Raw genomic sequence first — 11,462 nt, 5'->3', positions numbered from 1 at the left:
AGATGGCTAAAATTGTCATATCCAGGCCCCTACCACATCCCAGCCCCGACTCCACCGTAGCACGATATTGTCCGCTTTGGGCCCCTACCACACTCTCACGGTTTTATTTCTGGGAACTCACACAAGAACTTTCCAGTGGGTCACTCATTCTAGGATGGCTCTTGAGCGAACTTGCTTAACTTCGAAGTTTCTATGGAACCCGAAGTCAGTGAGCTCCCAAAGGCCTCGTGCTAGATAGAGATGAGAATATACATATAAGGCTTACATGATCCACTCCCTTGTGCGATGTGGGATGTTACAATCCACCCCTAAGGAGGGGCCCAATGTTCTCGTGGCACACTTCCGGCCAAAGATTGGCTCTAATACTAAATTGTCACATCCGGCCCGATCCCCCACTACATCCCGGGTCCGACTCCACCGTAGCACAATATTATCCGCTATGAGCCCCTACCACACCCTCATGATTTTGTTTCTGGGAACTCACACGAGAACTTCTCAGTGGATCACCCATCTTGGGATGGCTCTCGCGCGAACTCGCTTAACTTCGGAGTTCTTACGGAACCCGAAGCTAGTGAGCTCCCAAAAGGCATCGTGCTAGGTAGATATGCGAATATACATATAAGACTTACAAGATCCACTCTCCTGAGTGATGTGGGATGTTACAAGCATGATGTGGTTCAAATTTGCCTTTGGCGATAATTGAACCTAAAATCTCTTACTTACGAATGAAGATGAATATCACTAAAACTCTTGACAAATCTTAATTCCTTATATAGCTATTTTCCGATTGTTGATGTGGATTATTTGAAAAAGAACGAAAAAATTAATTGTTTATCCAAGATAATTTTAGAAACGCTTTTTTCGCATGAAGAAAATTTACTCTCCCTATATTAATATAGGGTGTAGAGGCAAACACTCTTAATCGCATATTCTACCATCTTAAAAAGTTTAGTTTTTTATTGTATAAACAGTAATTTATTTAATTTATATCTTATGTAGGATTATTTTTCTTTGATTACTTGAGAGATTTTATTTCATTTCATTTGATATTTTAATTCTAAATTTTGAAAGAGAGGTGATGGGGGCAAATTTTTTTTTGAAACCGTACAATGGGTCAATAATTAAGTAAGCATTAAAATCAACACAAATATTAAAGTTAATATCACTTTTGGTCCCTGTAGATTACTTCAAGTTTCACTTTAGTCCTCATAGTTACAATTGTTTGTACCTATAGTTTATTATAAAATGTAATTCCTGCCCATAATTGAGGAGATTTTTCATTGTGTCAGTAACACGGGATAGAACATCACATGTCATTATAAAATTAAAAGGATATGGGAAAAAGAAAACAAAAAACTTTCCTCCAATTGTAGAATGATATGTGATGTTACGGTTCACTGAAAAATCTTTCCCCCACATACGTACGCTATATCACATGCAAATATGCGACTTAAGCTCCCAACCTCCTAAATTACATATTTGGACATATCAAATCACAGCAGTTCTCCCCTCACACAATCTCGTCAGCTCCTCGAACGTAATTTCACCTCGCTCATCCATCAGCTTTGCCTGCATGTACGCAGTTACGCATATAAATATAACAAAAAAAGGTAATCACTCTTCGCGATTATTGAAATCAACGCTTCAATTTCGCCACAAATCCTTTCTTCTCTCTGTCGGCGAGTGGTTTTTGGTTTGCGATTTTCGTATTTCGATCGCATTACAATAAACTTTCGTTCTCGGAATATTTTGAGACTTGTTTGGATCGAGAGAAAATGGGGATTCAAGACCAGGTAGGGAAAATGCAGGTCCGTCAGGGGTACCGGAATCTATGGCACGCCGGTTTGATGGATACCGCGACCGCTGATACTTCCTGTAAGTAGCGATTTGTATCGGTTCGATGTACATTGTTGTTTAGTTTCTGTTTGGTTGCCATGTGAGGGAAAAAAAACAGAGGATTTTCTTTGTTTCTGTTATGAATCGGGGGATGTGTTCGACTGTTTTGATTGGAATTTCATTCTTTGTTACGTCTTTGATGATTTGTCTATAAGAAAATGTAGGTTAAACAAAAAGAAGAAATGAATATGGAAATAAAAGATTTGAGTACTACTGGGAAAACTTAGTGAGCTCCATGCAGATGGGATGGGGATTTTTAATTTGTTTTTTTGGCTGAATGGATTTTGAGGTTTTGTATGTATAAGGTCGACGTGACGATGTCATCCATAGAAGCATGTGATCTCCTTGTATTTTGGTCCCACCATCCTCATGCAATCCCACTATGTGTGGGGCTGCCCTACCAAATTTTAGGCTGTACTGTTAGTTATTGGTGATTAGTTGTTTGGTTTATGAGAAAGTGAAGTAGGAAAATGAGTGTAAGAAAATAGACAAATAAATTGGTGTTTTATCTCAAAGAAATGGGAAAATTTGAATTCGCTAACATCATCAACTCGAATTGGCTTTAATTTTGATGTTTGGATTTTGGTATTTCTTTCTTTATGTGCATTTGATCTGACCCGAAATTTAATCTTGTTATGTTCTGTTTGTTATGCAGATTTTTGCTTGGCATGTCTCTGGTAAGCACTCTCATATCTCTGTGGTGCATTCTTAAGTTGTTGCATTTAGCTCACTTATCGATTAGATATGTTTCTACTTTTGCTCTAAGATTGTTTGGTATGATGTTCTTGTATCAACGATTTCATCGTGACACTTTGGTACTGGCGATATGGTTGCTCGTTTTGATTTTTCGGTACTCAGAGTTGTGCTTTATGGAGAGATGCCTTGTTTCTTGCATTCTGCAATCTAATTTTTCTTCATTACATGATAGTGCTCCGTGTGTTTCATACCTCCTACGCAAACGAGCTCTTTACAATGATATGTCAAGGTAACTGTAACTAATAATTACATTTATTTCCAGATACTCCTGATCATTACAGAAAGATTGCGATTCTTGAACACTAGCTTGGTGATATTCTGTGTTACAGGTACACATGCTGTGCCGGATATATGCCATGCAGTGGAAAGTTTGGAGAAAGGCGCTGTCCTCAATTGTGTCTTGTTACGGAGGTATTAATCACATTGTTTTGTTGGTGCAATTTACGCGTTTAGTGATGTGGTATTCATCATTTTTTAAAGAACAAATTCAGGCTTAACTCATCTATTACTACATGTAGCGATCCATGTAGGTATTCCTCACCTTGTGCGCTCTATTACTGCATTTTTCTGGACATCGACATCCATGAAACTTTTACTTTATATATGTTTGCATACTTTGTTGTTTTCAGGTCTGCTGCTGCTTTTCAAGTTCAGTTTCCTCGACACGCTTTCTAATCCAAGATGAGTTCAATATACAAACAACACCGTGCGACAACTGCATTATTGTAATCTCTCATCTGTCTTGATGTTTATGTTTACAATTTTTTCTCTGTCTACACATATTATGACATCCTTCTCGCTCCAACATGACATTCTTTTGTAGGGATGTATGCTCTGCCTCAGCCAAATTGCGTGTATATGCTCCTTGATCGCTTGCTTAACTGGAAGCGAGGAGCTCTCAGATATTTCCAGTGTGTTGAACTGTATAGCTGACACGGTGTTTTGCTCGTAAGGCCTTCATTCCACCCTTCTTGACTCATTCAGACGGGAGCTCGTTACACCTTTTACTGATTCTGACTTGGTCTTTTTTTCAGGGTCTGTGCTTGCATGCAGGTATGCAATAAATTAGTGATCAAGTGCATTTTAAAAGCATTGAACTTCTGATTTTTTTGCTTATAGAACTTGATGCATGAATTTTGATAAATCAATGAAATTTGAACTGTAATCCCTGAACCCTTTTGCTCTAAGATACTAAAAACTTCGTCTCCAACCCTACATTACTGAGGCAATTGATAAAATCCTCTAATTTCATGGCGATTAATCTCTATTGTAACAAGCAAACATTGAGTTGGAGTTATGCAGACCCAGCACAAGATTGAACTGGACAAAAGGGATGGCAAGCTTGGTCCGCCGCTCGTGATGGCAGTTCCTCCGACGCAGCAGATGTCACGGAATGATCAGCCAGTATCTCCTCATGCCGGATATCAACATCCACACGCTGGATGTTCACCTCCACCAACAGGATATCCAAATCAACCGGCAGGATATCCAAATCAACCGGCGGGATATCCACCGGCAGGATATCCAAACCAACATGCGGGGTATCCAAATCAACATGCAGGATATGGACATCAGCCAGTAGGATATATGCATCCACCGGCATATGGGCAACCAGTATATCCTCCAGGGCCTAAACCTCACGCGTATCCTCCTCCTCCAGAGTCAGGAGAATTTCCTTACAACCTCGGACCTCCTCCTCCACCCCCTGGTTATACTCCAGAATCTGCATCTGCTCCTCCGTATCCTCCAGGACCTCCACCAATTTCTCCTCTCGACGGTTATCCTCAACCTCCTCCTCCTAGCCGCACCCATCCCGATCCTCCCAAGTGATCTGATGGTACAATGCAGACCGAAATTCTGTCACATGGGTATGAAAGTAGATACAGGAATTTCCTAATTGAACTTCATTTTTGAAACCAAATTTGTTTCTTCCATGTTGCCCTTAGATTTTTTATCACGTTCCGAGTCACTAATAAGGGTAATGTGGAGAAAGTCGTAAACATGACCTTGTATTAGTGGTTTGAGAAGCCACGATAGTGTTGCGTTTGTTCCATGAAAGTCTCTCAGGAGTCAATTGGTCATTGATGGTTCTCACCTTCATCAAGCTCCTATTGTTAAGGGAATGCAGAGAAGGCCAGACGAATCAACGTGATTTGTTACTTTAAATTGCAACACTCGAGACTCTGAGAGTGGACTGCAAGGAAAGAATGTTAAAATGTCAATACAAAGGTATTTAAAATTAATCGTGGACTGTCATGCAAAAAAAATTGAAACATATAATAATACGTGATTGGTTTGTAATACATATGTAGTGACGTCAACACCGATGCCATTAAAGTGAGTTTATCTCCTAATGCCGTCGTCAATGTCTAGTAGACTAGCCTAACTAGCACATATACCAATTTCAAAAATTATGCAATGCATTGTTAAATTTTTATTTCTCCATAAGCATTGAAAAATAGTCACTTTGCACTCATCTTTCTTTTTTCTTTAAATTCGTGAATTAGTAGATAATTTCTATATTTTCAAGAGTTTATTTGTTGATTTGTCCTTAGAAATCGCCCTCTAATATCACTTTACCTTATGAAATTGGATTTGTCTCATTTTACCTCTGAAAATTGCCAAAATTGAGCCATTTCACCATGTTTACGTCCACGCTAACAAAGATTTGTCATATTTAGAGATTTAGAGCATTCTAAAAACTTTCATACCTCGTCAACCACAATGGCTCATCTCTGCCAGCATAGTATGAAATATCTAAAGTACCCTTTCATTTAACGTCCATGAGATATAATTGACAGAAATAGAGTGAAATGCCTCGATTTTAGCAGATTCAGGAGGCAAAGATAGAGAAATCCAATTTCAGGTGGTAAAGTAAGGCTTAGAGACAATTTCAGGAGGCAAATCAATAAATTAAATTTTTTCAAATGAAGAATGAAAAAGAAAAAAAAAAAAAAAGAAGAAATTTCATGCTTATACATTTCGAAGAATAAATAGTAACCAAATAAAAGCATCTAAGCGATAATCAATTTAATTTAAACTACGACTCATAAATTCGAATGTGCGTGTACAAAGAGTAGCACGTTACTCAAACTAGCCAAACTAAAATCAACGACAGCTCCTATTAGAGGAGGATGCTATGATGATGTGAATGAGAGGAATGTTAAGGAAACTTTTTTAAAAGTAGAACTTTCTTCTACTTCATGTTTTTTTGCAGTTCAAAAATTGACATTAAATTGTGAGGTAGCAAAAAGTTCGTAGATAGTCTCATTTTAAGAGAGTCTTTTTAGCATTTGTATGTGAAGGAAGACCGGATGAAATGAATGTTATATTGTTGACAAGGAAAGGTTGGTAAACATGTGATAGGGAAAAGGATCCTTGTCGGATTCTTTTCATGGGGACCCAAGGATTTGATGATCGTAACCGTTCATCATAAATCGTGCGGTCAGTTTTCGTTAGGTATTATTTATATATAATTTTCAATTTTCAATTTTAAAATGATTTCTGATCGCATGATGTATGATGAACAAACACCATCACAGAATCCCCCAGATCTCCAGGAAAAGGATCCGGCGAGGATTCTTTTCCATGTGATGGATAATCATAAATATCACTTTCATTAGACAAGCAATTTACAGTAATACCAATCAACTTGTGATTAATTAGTAAAAGTAGAGGAGGGCAAGTATAATTAGGTAAAGCCATCATGACTCACAAAGTTTTTAACAGGTTTGAAAGATTCAAACTTATCCAAAATTGGTGGTTGTCACCAAATAAATTCCTAAGAATTTATAAATTTTGGTAAGAAAATATAGTTGGATCTTATATCTTATTAAATTCAAGCCGTTTATTTTTTTTAAAGAAGTACGATATTCATAAATAAGATAAAGAAATATGTACAAAAGAGGAACAGGTGCATACATGTACACAACCGAGCCAAGCGGTGTGCAACCCTGTCAGCCTCCCGTTTAGTGAAACAGTCGCGAGTGGGGAATCGAGTACAGAAAATGTCTAGCATCATTAATAACATGCCCCAGCGGAGACGTATCGTCCTCAGAATTTTGTTGAAGTGCAGCGGTCACCATCTGTGCATCCCCTGCAAATTCCACATAAGCAGCCTCCAAATCGCGCGCAAACAGCACGGCAGCCCGAGCTGTCATCATCTGTGCTAAAGGTGGCGAAGAAATTCCAGCAAGTGCCATTGCTGCTACAAACTTTCCACTTGCATCTCTGACCACCACTGGCTTTGACTAGATCCGGATAAATCGATTGGCCGTCTTACCAGCTGCCGACGAGCAATATCAACAAAACGTCCCTGCTCCCTACATTCAATCGCTACCACATAATTATATAAAGTAAAGAAACTGTTTATTTCCACTTAGTACACCGGTTAGTAGTATTTTTCTTCATTTGTAAGTTATAGGTCTTAGGTTCAGCAAATTTGAACGATATTATTACTAGCTCATTGTGAGACTTAATCCACTTCCGCAATGTAGACAACATCGTTTGCTAAAAATAAATGTATATTGACACTTTAAAACCGTCGACTAAACCATAAAAATGAAAATTGCATAATAACCACCTGAATTATTAAAAGTATGCACAAATACCACCTAAACTTAAAAAACTTGCAAATTCACCACCTGAATTGATGCTTTAATGTGAATGTACTACCTCTATGTTATTTCGTGAAAATTTAATCAAAACGTATCAGCTTCAACATATGTAAGATTTTTTTCAAAGGTATTTTTTCCCTAAAAGATCATGAGGGACTTTGAGTAAGAATTCAATTGACTAAAGCCTGTAGAACACGTAGTCAACCTCTTTGAAAACAAGGTGTAGTCAACGAAATTTTGATCCCAGTTCACCTAGAGGTCTTAGAGTGATTAAAACATGCACAAAAATTGATCAAGTGCGCAATACGTGATGAGTTTTGATACAATTTTCAATGAAATTTGACAGAGACGACGCACCTGCACTAAAAATGAGAGTTTGGGTGGAAAATTGGCATAAAACCCAAGCAATACTGCCTCTCCACTCTTCTAATCCGCAATGGGCATAATTGGCATTGCCGCCTCCTTTTGCACCCAAAAGGCCGAAACCACTCCTTTATACGTCCTTTTCCCTTTTAAATATTAAAAAAGAATATAAAAAATTCCCACCAACACATTTCCTGAAGTCATGGACTTGACTCTAAAGCGAAATCATTAACAAAAAAATCCCATAAAATATAGCAGCAAATTGCTGAGTATAGAATTACACGGATAGATTTGTCGGCCGTCGACTACCTGATGTCTTTTCTTTTGTTTTTTTATCCGAATTTAAGATCGACAGTGTAAGATAAACGTATATGTATAGATGATAAGAAGGAGAGTCATGTAGCATTTGTATTTCAATATCGAAATATACAAAAACAAAAGAGAGAAATGATTCAAAATCTTCTCTCTTTTCCCTGTTTCATTCTTTTACTTCTTCAAATTTGGCACCAAAATTTCATTTATTTGGCACCAAATTTTCATGTGTATTTACATTTTATGCTGAAATTTTACCGATTAGAAGGTCAACAAAAAAACCCACCAAGTCCAGCTTCCTCAAACCGAACTGTACTCACTGTAATAATCATGGTCAATCTCAGAGGCGGCAAAGAGCCGTTGATTAAACTCATCGCTCATCTCATCGGGCACGAACGCCGTCCTACAAAGCGGGCACGTCTTCTGATCGTGGTCCATCCAACGGTCCAAACACGCCCGGTGAAAAATGTGCTTGCAATTCGTCAAACACCTAATCTCGTCCTCCACCTCGAACTCGTACAGGCAGACGGCGCAGCTCTCCGGAGGGTCCCCTGCGACGTCGCGGAATTTGATGACGGGGAGAAATTCCTTGATCAGGAGGGCCGACGCGGATGGGTTTTCCGGCAGGTGGGACCCGGACTCCGGCCAAACGATGTCGTCGGTTTCGAGAAATTCGGAGAGACCCAGAAAGTGGAAGAACGAGAAAATGAGGCTTCGGATGAAGCCGAGGAGAGAGAGTGTGTGGAGGAAGAGGTTGGGGAAGACGAAGACCTCTGTGTATCCCACTGGGAAGCCCATGGAAGCGCTTTAGAGAGAGGAAGGGAGCGGACGCGGGTGGTGTTTTTAGAGAGAGAATGCCAATTGGGTCTACATATTTGAAGGCCTTTTATAGCCTTTAATTGGGAAGAGCTTCTGTTTCGGTTGCGAGGGTATATTCGATAGAGTCACCGCCTGTGACTTTGTGAGTGGGTCCCAGTGGAATCTGGGCCGTGAGTGGTGGCATGGCTTGGGGTGTGCCATGTGCTTTGCTCTGGCGTGTGGGTTACTTTGAGTGTGCGTGACCGTCTTGCAACAGTCGTTAGGATTACACGAGTGGCACGTGGTAATATTGCGAAGGAGAAAGGAAGAACGGTGGGTGATGCTTATGATTATAATCCACTAGTGTATTGTAATTAAGGACTAATTAACTATTAATCACTGTGATTATCATGTGGCTGTCATAATTGAACCAGTGACCTTTATCTGTTTAGGCGGCACTTCACTTCATTTCTTATTTCATGAATACATGAATAGAATCATAAACAATTGAACATGTTTAGAATGAAGAACATTTAAAAAATAATATATTTAAAATAAATACATATGATCGTGACGTTACATAATATTATTGCCTAGTTATATGCAAGCATGGACATTTACTAATTCAAGACTCCCGATTTCAGTTGAAAATGTAAGGTATTACTTTATCCTTGTATTTTTAGGTGGAGGGAATTTACTTTCAGTAGTCATCTACAGTCATTGAATCATTGTCACTAATTATTCTGTTATTGTATCCGATATTTACGGTGTAATTTATGTAGATGAATGACTGATAATACTCAACGCCAAATATTTTCATTTTCTTTTATGTGTTTCTTATAAATAACGTGTGTTTATGTAATACAGGTAAACCGTGAAGGTGATAAATTTATATCAACAACAGTTGCCAAAGTAGAATAGAGCCACAAGGGTCACCGGTGCAAAAAGCATTATACAACATTGCATGTTTAGCATGAGGGGGATGTACAAATCCAAACTACATATGAAGGGATAGAGTGATCATAATTAACTGATGATAGAAGCTAAATACTAAGAGATTCAGAGGTAGAAGCTAAATACAAAATATCACAAACAAAAATTTTAATTCTCCAAAAAATAAATAAACAAAATGCAATCAATAAAAAACTTCAAATCACCCTCAATTTTTTTTTTAGTACATAAGTTAGGATAACGCCCAACAACAAAATTAGACATAAACAAAACGATGCTTAAATGTAAAGGTCGAAATTCTAAAAAGTTAGCATCATTCATGGCAACCAAGAAAAAGTCACCAAAAAATGAATAAAATACAACTTGGCATGACATTATGATTACTAAGCGGGACTGTGTAAATATAATAATATACGTGACCTTAATAACCTTACCAAGAATAATGTTAGGGAAATTAAATTTGTCGATAAAATTTACAAATCAAATGATTTATTATTAATAAAAAATAAGTACGTTTATTAACTCTTAAGTAATAATCTAATCATTAATATTTACTTTACAAATTTTATCTGTAAATTTAATCTCTCTCACATTACCGATAAATATCCCATTTTTATAAGTTTTGAGGCTGCGAATGAGCATTTGAAATTTGCACATATTTTCAGCAGCAGTGTTCTGCATCTTTATGAGTACTCGTGTAATTTGCTTAGAAGGTGAGACAATTTTTATTGTTTTTGTTATTAAACTAGGGTAGCGTAGTCTTACTTAATTAATTAATAATTTAATATGTGCTTCATATTTATGAGATTACAAGATAATATCCAAGTGTGGCCGCACAAGATCGGCTAAAATAAATATATCAGAACGTGGACATCAATTATTTTCTTAGAAAACAAGGTTCTGAATTAAGTAAAAGATGTATAAGCCATACATCAAGTGAGAGAAAGCATCAACTAATCCATGGAAAATATGGACCCTATTGCAGCTTCTTCCCCTTCCGGTTGGGTGCTTAAGATGTGGCAATATAATTTTATATATTTCAAGTTAATAACTAAAATTTATTTAAATCGTATACGCCCGAATCCATCTTAAATTGTGCCAAAGTGATGAGTTTAATTCGTCTCTCGTTCTTTCTAAATGGTATCTTGAGCTTAAAATGATCCGAAACCACAAAAATACTATCCAACGTGGAAAGTTTTTTCTTCTTTTTATTTTTTTTTTTATTTTTTATTTTTTAACCAAAGGGGCTAATGGCCGACAAAATAATTACAAAATAATGTCGGGAGGTCAAGAGAAACCAGAAATATCAGACAATAATAATAGCGTACAAGAAGATGGAGCTTACTCAAAATAAATCGGACCCAAAGGATGAGAGAGGCTCAGGTTTGCCAACTCATTAGCAACGAAATTCATCTTACGATAGATATTTCGTATATTACATTCCCAGGCACATAGTAATATCACATGACAAGCTTGAATCTATTCACAATTAGGATGACTATCAGTGGCACTATGTGATATAAATTGGACATAAATTGCAGAATCAGATTCCAAGAAAAGGCACTGAACACCTTTATTCAAGCAAGTTGTAATCCCAAAAAGATACCCCAATTTTCAGTGTTGAGAATCTCTCCATGCCCAAGATTAGAAACCTAGCAGCCCAAGCTCCAAAAGAGTTCCTAAGAACACCACCTGCTTCAAGGAAATTAAGAGTGCCTTTTTTGCAACCATTCACATTAGGTTTAGGGCTAGTTTGAGATTATAGTGATG

General features: G+C 37.5%; 2 protein-coding genes across 3 annotated transcripts; one reads left to right on the top strand and one right to left on the bottom strand.

Moving 5' to 3' along the window:
* The first annotated feature begins 1,643 nt into the window (after positions 1-1,643).
* Positions 1,644-5,034, top strand: LOC103957439 (proline-rich proteoglycan 2-like). 2 transcript variants are annotated; one of them, XM_009369594.3, is made up of 8 exons: positions 1,644-1,875; positions 2,552-2,573; positions 2,825-2,881; positions 2,982-3,063; positions 3,282-3,377; positions 3,476-3,600; positions 3,687-3,705; positions 3,955-5,034. In XM_009369594.3, the coding sequence occupies exons 1-8, from the start codon at positions 1,776-1,778 to the stop codon at positions 4,480-4,482; spliced, it is 1,029 nt and encodes a 342-aa protein (XP_009367869.2). In that variant the 5' UTR covers positions 1,644-1,775; the 3' UTR covers positions 4,483-5,034. The 2 variants fall into 2 exon arrangements, with proteins under 2 accessions (XP_009367869.2, XP_048422184.1); XM_048566227.1 differs by lacking the exon at positions 1,644-1,875 and having other exon boundaries at positions 2,556-2,573; positions 2,959-3,063; positions 3,955-5,031.
* Positions 5,035-8,011: 2,977 nt separating this feature from the next.
* LOC103957364 (brassinosteroid-responsive RING protein 1) lies at positions 8,012-8,819 on the bottom strand. The gene has a single exon (XM_009369516.2). It carries the CDS (start codon positions 8,739-8,741, stop codon positions 8,244-8,246), a length of 498 nt encoding a protein of 165 aa, XP_009367791.1. The 5' UTR covers positions 8,742-8,819; the 3' UTR covers positions 8,012-8,243.
* Positions 8,820-11,462: the final 2,643 nt, after the last annotated feature.

The sequence above is a fragment of a genome, unplaced genomic scaffold (assembly GCF_019419815.1).
Source record: "Pyrus x bretschneideri cultivar Hongxiangsu unplaced genomic scaffold, Pyrus_bretschneideri_v1 Contig40, whole genome shotgun sequence".
Taxonomy (NCBI): domain Eukaryota; kingdom Viridiplantae; phylum Streptophyta; class Magnoliopsida; order Rosales; family Rosaceae; genus Pyrus; species Pyrus x bretschneideri.
This window is presented reverse-complemented; position numbering and strand designations above follow the sequence as displayed.

Excerpts from the sequence above, each read along its gene's own strand:
- LOC103957364 (XM_009369516.2), bottom strand. The coding sequence starts at position 8,741 with ATGGGCTTCCCAGTGGGATACACAGAGGTCTTCGTCTTCCCCAACCTC.
- LOC103957439 (XM_009369594.3), top strand. The coding sequence starts at position 1,776 with ATGGGGATTCAAGACCAGGTAGGGAAAATGCAGGTCCGTCAGGGGTAC. Across the intron at positions 2,574-2,824 it reads TTTTGCTTGGCATGTCTCTG|TGCTCCGTGTGTTTCATACC; the intron begins GTAAGCACTCTC and ends ATTACATGATAG. Across the intron at positions 3,064-3,281 it reads AATTGTGTCTTGTTACGGAG|GTCTGCTGCTGCTTTTCAAG; the intron begins GTATTAATCACA and ends TGTTGTTTTCAG.